This window comes from Prionailurus bengalensis, chromosome A3, assembly GCF_016509475.1.
Source record: "Prionailurus bengalensis isolate Pbe53 chromosome A3, Fcat_Pben_1.1_paternal_pri, whole genome shotgun sequence".
Lineage (NCBI taxonomy): Eukaryota > Metazoa > Chordata > Mammalia > Carnivora > Felidae > Prionailurus > Prionailurus bengalensis.
In genome coordinates this window covers 43,418,822-43,435,417 of record NC_057354.1, presented here as the reverse complement: position 1 = coordinate 43,435,417, position 16,596 = coordinate 43,418,822, and the positions used below count along the sequence as shown (strand labels likewise).

The 16,596-nt window shown below is 46.7% G+C and overlaps 1 protein-coding gene across 1 annotated transcript in view; it reads right to left on the bottom strand.

Annotated features, from left to right (window-relative positions):
- Positions 1-7,210: 7,210 nt before the first annotated feature.
- KAT14 (lysine acetyltransferase 14) overlaps positions 7,211-16,596 on the bottom strand; it is a 37,834-nt gene continuing 28,448 nt past the window's right edge. The window contains exons 7-10 of the mRNA XM_043602955.1: positions 14,930-15,066; positions 13,902-14,077; positions 12,187-12,377; positions 7,211-8,799 (exon numbers count right to left, since the gene is read on the bottom strand). Of these exons, the coding sequence (XP_043458890.1) occupies positions 8,626-8,799; positions 12,187-12,377; positions 13,902-14,077; positions 14,930-15,066 (678 nt within the window). The 3' untranslated portion in view covers positions 7,211-8,625. The remainder of the gene's footprint in view (positions 8,800-12,186; positions 12,378-13,901; positions 14,078-14,929; positions 15,067-16,596) is intronic.

The window sequence follows — 16,596 nt, the reverse complement described above, 5'->3', positions numbered from 1 at the left end:
TCTGTGTCTCATTCTCTCTCTGCCCCTCCCCCACTTGTGCTCTCTGTCTCTCAAAAATAAATAAATGTAAAAAAAATGTTTTTAAAAGGCTTTTTTAAAAAAAACATTTATTTATTTTTGAGAGACAGAGAGAGAGAGAGCATGCATGAGTGAGGAGGGGCAAAGAGGGAAGGAGAGAGAGAATCCCAAGCAGGCTCTGTGCTCAGCACTGAGCCCAACACGGGCCTTGATCTCACAAACCCGAGCCGAAATCAAGAGTCAGTCACTCAACTGACTGAGCCACCCAGGTGCCCTTAAGATCTTATTTTTAGTTAATCTCTACACTCTATGTGAGCCTCAAACTCACAACCCCAGGACCAAGAGTTGCATGCTCTATCGACTAAGCCAGCCAGACGTCCCTACAACTTACTTTTTTAATTATTTCTTTTCTCCAAAATTTTATTTAAATTCTAGTTAGTTAACACACAGTGCAATATTGGGTTTCAGGAGCAGACTTCAGTGATTCGTCAGTTACATACCATATTCCCAGTGCTCATCATAACAAGTGCCCTCCTTAATACCCTGTGACTTAATTTTAAATGGTTCAGAAAAAAGTGTGCACACGGGTACGTGTATGTGTATGTGTCAGGGGCAGCAAGTGTGTAAAACATTAACATTTGTTCTCTTTTGCAACTGTACGTCAAGCCTGGAATTATGTCAAAAGTAAAAATAAAACACGTTGAAGGAATTGTTTGGTGTGTCATTTCTTTTGAAATTTTGTCCCAACCTCCCAGCCGGCTCTAGAAAGTTCCTTCCTCCAGTCTGACGAGGGCTTGTTACTTCTTTTGGGCTCACACATCCCTGTGAACATCTGATGAAGCCTCAGGCCCCTCTCCAGAAAAACACTCATACTCAACACACTCACATACACCTGCCTTTGCACACCACCACCTCCGGTTCTACTCCCTGGCCTGGGAGACCAATAAAGAAATATCCACACGCACAAAAGTCTAAGGAGGCGCAAGCAGCAGAGTGAGTGTGGGAGGTGAATGCTGTGGCTCTCAACCACAGGACACCGGTTAAGGTCCAAGAGTGGCCTGAGCGAGAGCCCCTCCTCCATTTCTCACCCCTCTGCAGACACAGAGGGGCAGGCGCAGGGACAGTTCCAACAGGGACCCGGGTTGCTGTCCTCTGCTTCCTATGGGCGTGCCCTCGGCACTGAGTTACTCAAGCCCTCAAGACTCAGTTTTCTCTTCCACAGAACAGAGGCAATTCCAGCACAGCCATTACGGAGCCGTTGGAATGTGTGCGTGATCAATGCCTTACGGGCCTTGCCATTTCTACCTCGTGTCGCCCTGGAAACGGTGAGCGCTGCTTCACTGCTCAGCGACAAACTGCTCAGACACGAGCCCACCGCCCGAGCCCCAAGCCCCAGAGGCCCGAGTTGCCCACAATTCTTGTTTTCCCAAGGGCCTCTGAGCTCAGACCCTTGCTGTTCATCCCACCTGGAGCCTAATGCCTTCTGTTGGACATACTTTTTCATTTAGTTTAGCCTTCAGCCAAATTCAGCTTAACTAGAGAGCTAGACACTTTGGCCAAATGTAAGCACACCAGCAGCATGTTTGCTTTTCAACAGCTGCCCATCTTCGCCTCAAAACTCTCTCTCAAAATGACGTGAATTATACGGTGTCATTCAAAGGGCAGACAGGGCTGTCTTGAGCCCCTGGAGCGTTCACTGCGGAGGAAAAGAACAGGATTGCAGAGCTGTGCTGCACAGGCACACACCCCGCGGGCATTCTGCACACACCCTCAAACTGCCCATCTGCCTAGACCGCCAACTCATCCTGAAGCTTTGGGTGAAAAAAACCCATCATTTTAACATTAAAACAGACACACTTAAAGAGAACATAAAATCCCTGTAATTTGAGGGCCACCTGGGTCAGCTGAGCGTCTGACTTCGGCTCAGGTCATGATCTCACGGTTCGTGAGTTCGAGCCCCGCGTCGGGCTCTGTGCTGACAGCACGGAGCCCGCTTCAGATCCTGTCTCCCTCTCTCTCTGCCCCTCCCCCACCTGCTGTCTCTCAAAACTAAATAAAACATTAAAAATTAATAAAGTAGCTGTAACTTTAGACACATAAATCTTAAAGGACATGAGTGCATGTCAGGTTATGGCTTGGCTTCCCCCCCACCTCACCCCCCACCGCTCTGTTGGGGTCCATGCAGGGCTAGGCTAGGAAGTACTGGTGTAGTTCCCTGGGAAGGGGAGGAAGGCCATTAAGAGCCAGAGGACTCGTGTTCTGGAGGTAAGCTTCGGGGAACCTGGCAGCTGAGCAACTGTATGCGTCCAGCCCTGCGCCAAGTACTGGGGAGGACAAACATGTTAAATGGCCTCTGCTCCCAGGGAGTGCAAACCTGGTTGATAGAGACCACAGCGCCCACATGGGCACTGATGTGAGCTAACATTTTACCAAGCAAAGGCCTGTTCATGTTTCCCAAGTGAAATATAACGTGGGGAGACACCTTCAAATGGCCTCTCCCATAGTTCCTTACGTTCACTTTTTCCCCTAACATTCAATTTCAGTGGTTTCAAAATTCTGTAATTTAATTTGATCAAGTTGTTTCCATTTTCATTTAATTTTTTAAGTTTATTTTATTTTGAGAGAGAGGAAGAGAGAAAGGGGGGAGGGGCAGAGAGAGAGAGGGAGGGAGAGAATCCCAAGCAGGTTCCGTGCTGTCAGCAGAGCTGGACATGGTGCTCGAACCCACAAACTCTGAGATCACGACCCATGCTGAGATCAAGAGTTGGACGCTTAACTGACTGAGCCACCCAGGCACCCCGTTTCTATTTTTATTTTATTTTTTAATTTTTTTTAACGTTTATTTATTTATTTATTTATTTTTTTTTTGACGTTTATTTATTTTTGAGACAGAGAGAGACAGAGCATGAACAGGGGAGGGTCAGAGAGAGAGGGAGACACAGAATCCGAAACAGGCTCCAGGCTCTGAGCCATCAGCCCAGAGCCTGACGCGGGGCTCGAACTCACGGACTGCGAGATCGTGACCTGACCTGAAGTCGGATGCTTAACTGACTGAGCCACCCAGGCGCCCCAACGTTTATTTATTTTTGAGACAGAGAGAGACAGCATGAACGGGGAGGGGCAGAGAGAGAGGGAGACACAGAATCTGAAACAGGCTCCAGGCTCTGAGCAGTCAGCACAGAGCCCGATGCGGGGCTCGAACTCACGGACCATGAGATCATGACCTGAGCCGAAGTCGGACGCTTAACCGACCAAGCTACCCAGGCGCCCCTGCTGTTTCTATTTTTAAAGAGAGATATGCTAAAAACAAATAGCTTGTAATGGCCATAAACTGCACAGAACACAGACTGTTCCCTCTGCGGCTGTTGCCAAGCCCTGGTCACTCTCTAACCACTAGCCCTGTGTGGCCGGCTGGCTGACACCACAGGTTCTGAGAATGTTCTGTTGTGTGGGGAAGATGGGGGGCCCCCGCACAGCTCGCCTCATGTCATGTCACACAACCCAAAGAACACACGTACAGCATGCTGGGTGCAATGCAGGGATGGGCCACCTCTACCCAGGGCTTAGTGAAGGAGATAATGTTTATATCAATAGGAGAAAGGTAAAGTAATTATGACACTATATACTGAATTTGTATGCCGTTTACCCCCAAAACCTCTTCAGATGTTTTCATGAGAAACTTCGTCTGGCTTCCAGGAACATTTTTTAAAAATATTAGATATTAGGTTTAAGGGGCGCCTGGGTGGTGCAGTCGGTTAAGCGTCCGACTTCAGCCAGGTCACGATCTCGCAGTTCGTGAGTTCGAGCCCCGCGTCGGGCTCTGGGCTGATGGCTCAGAGCCTGGAGCCTGTTTCGGATTCTGTGTCTCCCTCTCTCTCTGACCCTCCCCCGTTCATGCTCTGTCTCTCTCTGTCCCAAAAATAAATAAACGTTGAAAAAAAAATTAAAAAAAAATTAGATATTAGGTTTTAAATTATTACACACAGGGCATCTGGGTGACTCGGTTGAGCGTCCAACTTCGGCTCAGGTCACAATCTCGTAGTTCATGGGTTTGAGCCCCGCGTAGGGCTCTGTGCTGATAGCATGGAGCCTGGAGCCTGCTTTGGATTCTGTGACTCCTACTCTCTCTGCCCCTCTCCCGCTCATGTTCTCGGTCTCTCTCAAAAATAAACATTAAAAAAAATAAGTGAAATTATTACACACAATTCTCTATCAGGAATGTTCACTAATTCTCTTCTAGCTTTTGACTGTCACCCATGAGAAAAGTAGTTGACAGGAGGTGATATTCAACCTTTTTTAATTGAAAAATTTCGAAGAACTGAAATGATAGTCTAGCAGCCCATTTTGTTTCTCTCGTGGACACAAGTAATGTTGATAATTGTGAAAGTGAATGGAATTTGAACCCAAAGGCCTTATCTTCAAGTGATCTTTTCAAGTGTTGGGGAAGCTCCCGAGAGGTCTCCCTGTGGCCAGCTCAGAGGCCACAACAGCCGCCGGTGGACATAGGGCTGGGACCCAGGCCTCCCCGGCCCAGCCACACAGGTTCACCTTCACCTGGGCTCATGTTGCCGTGTGCCCGCTGCATGTGGGAGCTGATGGTGACATTTCCGGGGATTTTGTGAGCCGTTATTAAATGCTGAATTATATGAACTTATAATTACATGAATCATGTTAAAAATAAAGGTAATAAATTCTCAAAACTCACCACAGGCTGATAGACCACACGACCGTTACCTATGCTCTCGAGGTGATATCCATCCATCGTATGTATGTGATGGCAGTGCTGTGTCACGGTGTGCTACTTGCATGTCTTTCCAACTCTGGGTTCAGTGACAGCACATTGGTGGCTTGGGATCCGCCGTGGTGCGAATATTTATGCCATGGAAATCAGCAAATGCTGCACCTGGGGCCTTGACTTACTGCTCCTCTCTCCCTGAACCTCACCCCCCACCAGTGGTCAAATATTGATCAGCACACCCCTGGCTGCATGCCACTGGGGAAAAACACCTAGGGGCTCCAGCTGCCCTGAGGGCTGAGGGTTTAGAGCAGTGGCCTTCTTGACACTGACACATGCTATAATGTCACCCACAGTAGGAAACCATCTAGTGAAGCTAGAGGGGGAGGCTGAGCTGCCCTCTGCACACGTGGACTTGACTGAAGCCATACCACCCATGGCAGTACAGCCATGGGCCCCCTCCAGCTCTTACCTGAGTTAACCTTCAGTCTTCTCCATTAGCTCATCGAATCCAAATGATTACAGTCTCTGTTTACTTGGGTAGGATTCTCCTGGCCTAATGGCACCTGTGTAGAGTGTTGTAAGGTTCTAAAAGGTAGGAACCGCCTTTTCCCATCCAGAGAGAAGGGGCCAGTGCTCATGCAGACTCCAAGTGAGAAAACTTTAATTTGTGATAAACAGAAAGATGCTGTGCATATGAGATTTGGAAAGTGGGGGGGGGGGGGAGGCGGGGAAGCCACTTACTGAGGTCTGTCCCCCCACCGAGCCCAGATGCACACAGTAAGATGCTTAATTTTCCCCTCACTCACCCAAGGCTTAGAGGGTACTGGTTCTGCACCAGGCAGTTCTAGGCACTGGGGATAGTCGGGAGCCAAGCTCACACTGATCCCTCCCAGAACTCCTACCTACGTGCCCCTGGCCACTCCCAATCCTGGGCAGGGCCTGGGTGGGGAAGGCTGTGGGCTGACACCAGACTACCTGCCTTTGAGTTCAGGGTCCTCCATTAGTGATTTTTCTTAGCCTTGTTGTGCCTATTGCTGCAAACCTGCCACGTAGGTGTCATCAACCCCATCGTACAAGGGAGCAAGCTGAGGTATGACATTGTCTAAGTTTGTTAACTTAGCATGTTTCTCAGAGTCAAGCCCGTGCTTGACCACACAAGTATGTGAGTTAAGTGTGTACCGATGAAGAGTCTTAAAGCCACTCCATGGCCATACCCCAGTACTGAGATACAGTTTTTTATCCCAACCTCCTGCTAGTAGATATCAGAAGCACATCCTTAACCAAAGTGTGCCACACACCCCAGCCCTTGTGGAGTGGACCTGGGAGGCACCCCCCTAGGGCTTAGTGGGAACACTGAGCCCACTTGCAGAAGACCGTTCCAGGGAAGGCTTTTAGGTGATGAACATTTTGCATAAAGCATGTTAACTAAATCTGGAAAATTCAAAAGTATGGTTTTGGTTCTCAAACATCCTGCTGCAAACAGCTCAATCTCCCTAGAAAGACTCTGGGTAAATAAAGACACAGTTAATTCTGGTCTCACTCCAACCTGGACCCTGAAGGCCCACTTGGCTACCACGAGCCACCTCCCCAGGGCCAGGAAGGCCTGGATACAGGTCAAGGACAATCTAGACTCCCAGGAACACACAGCTGGAGATGGGGTTCCTCAGCTTTTTAAAGCTCACACCCACTTCTGTGGAAGAAAGAAACAAGCCCTCCTCTTACTTGGAATTTTGAAATCTCAAAATAAATTATACCTGAAAGTCCACCAGAATGTGGTAATTTGAGAACGCTCTTGGCACCTTGGGCCCCATCTGTATGCATTGTTAAGTATCACTTTTGGAGGGTGGACAGAGGTTTCTTACAGTGTCAGCTGTAAGGCCAAAGGCAGATCAAAACCAGCAGCTGTCTGCTGTACTGGGGCCACCAGACCCATCTTGCCCGACACTGGAGCCAGACTATGGTGTGGCAGGGCACATCTCCATGGACAGACTGTGAAGACAGGGCCGTCAGCCACCCGTGTGAACCCCACTCAGATGCTGATCGAGACAAACCAAGTGTAAAGGCACTTCTGAGACCATCCACAGGATGTGATACACTGACTACTAGCTAATTCCAGAAATGGGCTCACCTTGTTGTGAGTGGTACTAGGTATTGAGGTTATGTGAGAAAATATCCCTATTTTTTAAGGAATACCTACTGAAGTAGGTGTGAAAGTATAGGATATCTGGGATTTGCCTTAAAATATTCAGCAAAAGACAGATGAAGCAAATGGGGCAAAAATCTTGATAATTACTGAATATGGGGGAGGGGGTTGTTGTATCGTAATTTAAAAATGTGGGGCATCTGGCTGACTCAGTCAGTGGAGCGTGCGACTCTTGATCTCATGGTTGTAAGTTGGAGCCCCATGTTGGGTGTGGCAATTACTTGAAAATAAAATCAATCAATCGATCGAAATGTAAAACAAAGAACTGATTAATGTAATCACAGAATTCCCCAGTTCCTTGAAGCGATGGGAGACACTTGCTTCGGCCACCTTTTGCAGCAAATGTTTGACATTCACGTACAACAATCACAAGCTGGACTGCAGGTTCAGAAAATGTCACTTCTTCAATTTTACTTCTTGGGGTCCTAGTCCTCAAATCCTTAAAAGGTAGAAAGCTCTCAGAAAGAAGGGAAGGAAGGAAGGAGGGAGGGATGAAAAGAAAAGGAAAGGAAGAAAGGAGGTAATGCCACTCTTGGGCCTCAGGCAGCGGAGTGGAGCCTGGGCTGCTCTCCAAGGACAGAACTTCCAGGCTTCGCGCGAGGTGCAGTGCGTTCCTCTGAGGAAAGGGATTCAAGCTGGCTGCAAGCGTAGCCCCTAAAGCAGAGGCTCTTGACTGTGGTCCACAGATCTCCGATCAAGATTTTAAATGTGCATGCACAGTTTTCTAGAGAATATTCAGCCTTCTTTGGATTCTCACAGGGAGGGATCCATGTCCCCAGAAGTTAAGAGCCACCGCTCGATTGGAGCTCTGGCCATTGATCGTCATAAGGAAAGATTTTTATTTGGGAACATCTGATATTTTTGGAAAAGCTCCTACTGGATCCAAAACACCCTGACGGACAGTCCCTCTCCAACACCCCCTACGACAAGAGTGGTCCTGGAGACACACGGGCCCGTCCTCAGCTGGCTCTGCTTCCACCACCCGCACCTCCCCGCCAGCACAGTCTAACTGACAGGCTTCTCAGACAAGGCGACCCCAAAGCAACTTCGCAGGCGCAGGGAGAGGTGTCCACTCCTAGGCCAAAGCCCCCAGAAGGAGGTAATAACAGCAGACCAGGTGACGGGACGTGTGGACACAAACACCATGTTTATTTTGACTGTGGCCAAAGTCAGGGAGACAGCAGAACCTCAGTGCCCTGAAGGGTCCTCCGGGTTCAATGATGGCTCATCGACGGCTGGGGAAGTGCCGGCCCTTTGTGTGATCACCTCGTAATCTCCCGTTGTCCCGATGACACAGCACCCCTCGTTAATGGCTGCCACCCTTCCTCATCCTTTAAATTAGATTCTCTCTCCCCGAGAATCCTTTATTGCTGAAGCTGTTTGGCGGAAGGACAGCAGCACCGCTCGGTTCCAGTTAACTGTGGAGTCCCAAGATGTGGGCCCAGGCCTGTGCAGGACAGGACAGGACAGGACAGCGGTTCTGCTGATGGGCTGTGCACTATTCAATTCCTCTGCCCACCGCCTGTGTAGCCTCCAGCGAGAGGTCTGAAGGGACGTCTGATCGCAGAGATGAGGGCCCACGGGGACGTGAACACCTGCCTTCGGGCCTACGTGAGGACCCACCTCTGACAGGACACGCGTCTCTCTGTGAAGCGCTGTGCTCACTTCAGCGCCGGAGCCTCAGGAAGAACGCGTGTTTACACTCCGTACTCTCCAACGGGTAATATTTATCATAGAAATCTAAGACGTACTCTTCAGTCTTGAATCCAAACTTCTGGTAGAGCAGCATAGCAGGGTTGCTTGCCGAGACGTGAAGGGTCACATCCTTGCCCATGCAGGTCTGCCAAAAGAGTGGAAAAGTACGGGATGAGAATGAAAGCGCCTGAGGGAAAATGAGTAGGTGAGGAAAGGCTGTGAAGTGTAGGTAGGTAGTCATGGCAACTGGGGACAGCAGGGACCTCAGCTGAGGCACTGCAACACGCCACAACAGCTGTGGTAGCCCGACTGAAACTATGAGACCAAAGGAACGGGTGGCATGCTGGCTGTTTCTGCTCTCTGAAGCCAAGGGCCCGGGGGAAAGTTCATTGTCAACTGGATTATTTTATTTAGAATTCAATTACACTTAAACATATCACACTTACCAATAGCAGGCGTTCTGACAATCTCGAGGAAATAGAGTAAGACAAGAAGTTCTGCTTTTTATTATTTTTTTAAATTTTAGAGAGAGGAACAGTGAGCGGGGGAGAGAGAAAGACAATTTTAAACAGGCTCCACGCTCGGCACGGAGCCCAGCGTGGGCTCCCACAACCCTGGGATCATGACCTGAGCAGAAACCAAGAGTCGGACGCTCAAAAGACTGAGCCATCCAGGTACTCCGAGAAGTTCTGCTTTTAAAAACTGGATGTTATCCTGTACTCAAACTTGTAAAAATTCCTTCCGTTCCTACACTTACTAGAAGGGATGCTACATTATGAGGCTAGATATGAGGTATTAAGACTTTCATTTAGTTATGAGACCTGAAAACCCTGTACAGATGTTCAGAATCCCACAGTCCCCCTCCATCCCTCACAAACCGATAGAATTAGCTTCTCAGAACTGTGATTTCTGTATTCAGCATTGGCCTAATCCTAGGGGGAAAGAGTAATCATCATTCTACTAATACGAGGCAAGTTCTTAAGATTCTTTAATTAGGTACACAGAAGAAAGTACCAAAAGTCATATGAACTAAGAATGTGCTTTCTAATGAGGAAAGCACCGAAATACTGAGGCTGACAGGCTCCTTGAGGTTTTGTAAGCCATGGTTCCCGAGGCCTAGATTTAAGAGGCCTCTCAGTTAGACAGCTGCCATCTTCTCTCTGCTTGATTCACGTTCTGTGCCCTGTGGTGTTACTGTGAGTGTGTAAGATGAATTTCGTGGAGTGACTTTCGTGCACACATGCACAGTGTCACCACAGCATCGAGTACTACTGCCCGACTGAGCAGTGCTGCCTGGGCCCGGGACTCACAGTCTGGCTGAGGGCCAGGACCCGCATGAAAGGATGAATACTCCTCACCTGCCCAGTGAGCGCTCAGTCAGGACTGACTCTGTGCCAGGCCCCCCGCCAGGCACACACTCGGGAAGGCCGCTCCTGCTGGTGACGGGAAAGGCAGGGGTGCAGCGGCTGAGGATGGAAGGGTGAACAGGGTGGAGGTCGTGGCTGTAAGTGGGGTAGGCGGTGGGGTGTGGTATGAAAAACTGAGAGTCTCAGCTGAACACAACACAAGGGATCACGTGTTAGCTGCCAAGTGAAGAGAGAAGAAAGCAACTTCTACAAAATGGTTCTAGGTTTCTGCCGACATTTGGGAAGTATTGAGCAAGTTTCATTAAGAGTTGGAAAAATTGGGGGCACCTGGGTGGCTCAGTCGTTTAAGTGTCTGACTTAATTTCAGCCCAGGTCATGATCTCATGGTTTGTGAGTCTGAGCCCTGCATCAGGCTCTGTGCTGACAGCGAGAAGCCTGCTTGGGATTCTCTGTCTACCCCGCCCCTCTCTGCCTCCACCGCTCTCTCTCTCTCTCTCTCTGCCTTTACCCTACTCATGCTGCCTCTCCTTCTCTCTCCCCATAAATAAATAAACTTAAAAAGATTGGAAAAACAACATTTTATCTTCTCCTTCCTCTATTTAAAGGGAATCTTGCCCACATAACACACAATCCTTCATGCCAAATGGTTTCTAAATAAGATTCTGGGGGTGAAAAATCCCTTACGTGTTTTTCTGATGTTAGTATATAAATATATGGTATATTTTCTTCAACAGTGTTATGGATATATCAAAGGATGAATTATAATTTGATATTACAATCAAATTTTAAAAGGTTGATACCAGCTTCTACAGTGATAGTAAAATTAAGAATAATCAGCAATAATAGACTATGTACTACTCATTGATAGAGTTTTGCTAAAATGTTTAAAAATACTTGATAATTTTTACAACATCTTAGGTGGCATTATGCTCAATGAAACAAGTCAGACAGGGAAAGACAAACACTGTATGATCTCACTTATATATGGAATCTAAAAAACAAACAATAAAAAGCTGAACTCATAGACGCAGACAACAGACTGGTGACTGCCAGAGGTAGGGCTACAGGGTGGGTGAACTAGATGAAGGGGGTCAAAAGATACCCAGTTTAGTCCTGGGGATGTCATGGAGACCATAGTTTACAATACTGTACTGCATATTTGCAAGTTGCTAAGAGAGTAGATCTTAAAAGTTCTCATCCAAGAGGAAAAACGTCTGTAACTGCGTGTATTGACGGGTGGTAACTAGACTTACTGTGGGGAATGTTTCGCAATATAGACAAGTATCTATCAGATCATTAGGCTGTATGGCTGAAGTGAGTGTGTTCTGTACGTTCATGCCGCCATACGGAGAAAACCCCTAAAAATCACAGCTCCACTTCCATTCTCAGAGTCGTGGCGATGGTGCTTCCAAGAGCAGCAGCAGTTACCAATATGGGTCATTGTACAAGGGCTTTGGATTCTCACTTTTGGTATTTTCTCATTTTATCTACTATAATGTGTTTACAAATTGGTTTCTTTGAAGATTATTTTACTGAAAGAGAGAAAGGGAGTGCACATGTGCACTGAGTCAGGGGCAGACGGAGAGGGAGAGAAAGAATCTCAAGCAGGCTCCACATTCAGCCTAATGAGCCTGGCATCACGACATGAGTCGAAATCAAGAGTCAGATGCTTAATCAACTGAACCACCCATGTGCCCCTCAAACTGGTTTCTTTAAAACCTGGGCCTGAATAGTGATCTTATTTTAGAGGGTCAAGGGTTTTCTTTTCTTTTCTTTTCTTTTCTTTTTCTTTTCTTTTTCTTTTCTTTTCTCTTTTCTTTTCCTTTTTTTGAGAGAGAGAGAGAGAGAGAAAGAGAGAAAGGCAAAGAGAGAGACAGAAGATCTGAAGCAGGCTCTGCACTGACAGCAGTGAGCCCGATGCAGGGCTCAAACTCATGAACTGTGAGATCATGACCTGAGCTGAAGTTGGCTGCTCAACCAACTGAGCCACCCAGGCGCCCCAACAGCGATCTTATTTTAGAGGGCCAAAGATTCTTATCTGTGTGATGGTCACTGTCGTTCTCTTACTGGGTTTGCGAGACCACCCATTCTGTTGGGCCGTGCTAGGAAGGCCCAGCTCAGCCCCGTCCCTCCTCAAGTCTTCCAGGGGAGCCCAGACGCCTTACCTGAATCAGATGATAAATCATGAAAGTTGCGATCCCTGCTCTTCTCCACTCAGGATGGACAAACAGAAATGAAATGTAAGCTTCATTGTACTTCACGTCAGGAACCATGAAGCCAAAGGCAATGATAACTTTTTTATAAAGGACAACCACACTGAAGTCTGGATACTGCAGGCACTCAGACAGGTCAATGCCTACGGAGAAGAGTTAATTTGATATTAAAACCATGTGCCTTTTGGAATTAACACATGACAAGCTGTTTGGTCTACACCTGCATGCTAAAAAAAACCAAAAAACAAAAAACTGAAGACAAAGATATTAGCACAGACATCACACATTCAGATCATAAAAACAAAAGTGAATTTTAGAAAATATCAAAATTAACAGCATCTTTTCCAAGTACACATGTTAAAAGAAGTAGGCAGGATAGGGTGGGTAGCAGAGAGCACCCAGGTTTAGAATGGGATACATCTCTCTGGCTTTGAACTTAGCCACTTCTACAACGTGTGTCAGCTGACGCCTTTCCAAATGTGTGGGCCTCAGCGTCTGCACACTTAGACCTCATAGGGTGGGAGCAGAGATCCAGAGAACTCACATTATTGTGTTCCTCACCTCATACAAGTATAATTTATAAGCTCTTTTGTACAAATGCTACATTGGACAATAAAGGGGTTTAAACAAAAAATGATTCCATGCATCATGTATGGAAGGCAACCCAGCATAAGGTCAAGAAATAGTAGATGCTCCCAGAATGCTTTCGGCCTCCATACCGTTCCTAAAAGAACGAGCACAAGTCTGCCACCACGTGCACTGTTACATGATTACCACACAACAAAGAAGACACAGCTCTAATCCCAAGGAAATCTTATCTAACCTCTGGAGGACATGTAATTTTCCTTTACTTTCAAAGCAGTGCAGTAAGGCAGATCCACAAAGAACAGGCTTATATTTAACAAAGAAAATGTGCTCCTTTAATTGATGGCTTCAGTTTTCGGAAAGACAATATATTAAGACTGATAAAATGACAAATCGTATTGGGTTTACTCTTATTTTCAAAGTCTGCAATTGGGGTATTTGGCTTTTTAAAAATACCTTTTTGGGGAGCCTAGGTGGCTCGGTTGGCTAAGCGTCTGACTTCGGATCAGGTCATGATCTCAGTTTGTGGGTTCGAGCCCCACATCAGGCTCTGTGCTGACAGCGTGAGCCTGCTTGGGATTCTAGCTCTCTCTCTCAGTCCCGCTCATGTTTTCCTCTCTCAAAATAAATAAACTCAAGGAAAAACAAACAAAACAAAACAAAACAAAAAACCCTTTCGGCTGTACTAACACTCTCCAAGTAACAGCTAAGTAAACAAAATTACAGAATTATTAAGCAAAAAATAAAAAATGTCCAAACATGTCCAAACTACCAGTCTGTATACCATGGGTAGACATTACCTGGTATCTAAACATATGTAGAAGCAAAATAGGATGAATCTTTTACTCTGGCAGCACTGAGAAACATACAAAAACACTGTTTATTACTTTAATTGCTGGCTCCTTCTTGAACTTAGGAAGAAAGAGGTGTTCATATTTTACTCTTTCCATGAGAGTAGAGACAAACTAAATGAAATTGTGAGTAAAGGTTTTAGAGTCACACAGCATGCACTAATTTAAGAAAAATTACTAACGTGAACTGGACAGAAAACTGATCTGCCTAGTTTGGGAGGGGGAACATACCAGGCCAGAAAAACTCTTGACACATAGAGTTTATTGTTGGGATGTGATTTGGCCGGACGTAGCAGTAATCAAGAGGTGCGTCAGCTTCCGGGGTCCAATGAGGGTCACTCCTATGCAGGTGGGAGCGAATCTGTGACAGGAGCTGCAGTTTGGGTGGCTTTGTTTCATAATCACGCCTCCAAGAAGAGAAGAACAAGATTCAAGAAAAGAACAAATTCAAGTCAAGAAAAATACCCAGTATTATTCCTAGCCAACTGATTCACATAAACTCTTCAATCTGCTACTTTATATGGCAGAGAGCTTGATAAGAGCTACGATACTTTTCTGGCATGAAATTTAAAATTTGCTCTGTTAACATATATCAGACCAAACCCCTCTGTACCGACCAGGAAGCCTGCTTGTGCTGGAGCCTGAACAAACAGAGTGAGGAAACAAACAGCAGCCTGACTCAACCCTGAGAGCTCCAGCCCAGGACACAGCCCAGGGAGGGATGGTCCAGCTCTGCCAGGGCCGCTGGGGCAGGCTCTCACACTGCTTCTCACGGGGCCGGTCTGGGATGGCGGTGCTGGGCAAGGAGGATCCTGGGACTCTGGGGCCATTGTGGCGATCAAGACAACACGCTTTCTCAAGACAGCACTGGGGGGCCCTAGCCAGCTCGGCTTCCACAGCACTGCCTAAACAAGAAGACTCATCATCACCCCAGATACAAGCCCAAGTGAGGCATCTCTCCCATGTTCTCATTTTACAGACTACTAAATATACACAACTTTAAAATTTAAAAGAAACACAATGAAATACGATCTAACAGTGTTAACTTGTTCATGCTTTTTACACTTCTGTCAAACGACCATCCTTTCTGCAAAAGAACGTACAGTTCAAATAAGCCAAGGATCAGACTGCACGCGGAGTCCGTGCCAACTCCTGCTTACAGGGTTGGTCTTGACTCACTCTAACAGGGGACCAGGGCGGAGAAGCCACAAATGCCATTCCTCACAACACACTCGACATCACAGCTCTTCCCCACGTACCTGATGTAAGGTTTCAAGATCCGAGAGGTGTAAGGGCTGACAATACTCTGGTCCACAGCCATATTTTCTGATCCCACCAAACGATACAGAAACTTAGTGGTCTGGTGCCGAAACCCTTTCCTGGATGGCAAGGCAGTCTAGGAGAAAGGAACCCCAGTGATGTAAAAATAGCCACTCAAAAGACTGGTTTAACTTATCAGATAATTAGTACTTAGGACATTGCTTTGTGTTAGAAAGTAGGTCTTTTTGTATTACTTCTTTGGAGAGCTCAAGTTTCAGTACAAACCTCATAGGTACCTTTGCATAAAATTAGATATGAAAAACTAGGGCCGTCTGTAACAGTTTAAAATCTAAATAATTAACAAAATTTTAAGTCACTTAAAAAAAATTTTAAGTCATTTAAGTGAGTGAAATGCAGGACTGAGCACTGGATTTACGGCTTCCGCAAGTTTCATTTCGCCTGATAACACAACCAACCCAGTCATCAGATACTAACCTGCACTAGCGTCAACTGGGTAACAGACACGTGGGGTCACACTGTAGGAGCAGTCTGTTATCCACAGAGCGGTAGGGGCCAATTACTGCTGCCCCTGTGTATGGACTCATTAAAAGATGACTCAGGACGCTGGGTGGCTCAGTCAGTTGAGCGTCTGACTTCGGCTCAGGTCATGGTCTCATGGTTTATGAGTTAGAGCCCCATGTTGGGCTCTGTGCTGACAGCTCAAAGCCTGGAGCCTGCTTCCAATTCTGCATCTCCCCCCCCTTTCTGTCGCTCCCCTACTCACACTCTGTCTCTCAAAAATAAACATTAAAAAAAAAAATTAAGAAGTAAATAAATAAAATATGCCTCTATTCCAATGAGTAAATTTGATAAGGGTAAGACTGATGTAGATTAGCATTCCTAAGATAAATCAAGACAGCAGAGAAGCCCCGCCAGGGGTTGAATGAGAAGGTGGTCTGCGTTTCTTAGGTGAGTGTCCTAACAGAACAGGTGGGTTTCACACTGGGAGCCCAACTGGAGATGTCTGTTTCCGGGAGTGCTGCCCCAGGGCCCTCAGTCGTGTAGTAACAGAACATGTGCAATTAGGGTTTTACAGCAAAGAGCCCAGATGGAAGATGAAAAGGCACACTTATAAAGTGGTTTGCCAAGGGCTGGATGAAGTTTAGAAACCTGAGTTGTTTTTGGAGAGTCAGTTTGCTCTTTAGCTTAGAAAATAACTTTCTTGGAAGGAGAGCAAGAATTTCTTCTTTATAATTTCTCTTATTACTATCCCAAACTGGACACTAAAACTTTGAAAGGATGACTTTGAAATTCTTCCAGCACTTTCAAGTAAGTCTGGGAGGGCAATTCAGAGCTATGGCATGTAGTGTCCAAACACGGCCTCAACACTTCCTCCTGTACCTGTGGGGTGCTGTGGCTCCTCATGTCAAACAGCAGAGTCTGTTCCCTCCCCTTGAATGAGGGTGGGCCTGTGACAGGCCTTGACCAATTACCAAGTGCAGAAGTAACATTCTGCGACCCTGAGCCCAGGCCCTAAGAGGACAGGAAGCTTCTACTTTCTCTCTCTTTGCGTCCAGCAGCCATGGTGTCCAGGCTGGACCACTGAATGCATAGAGGCCACATGGAGACCAGCCCAGAGGAAAGCCATCCTGGTCATTCCAAACTT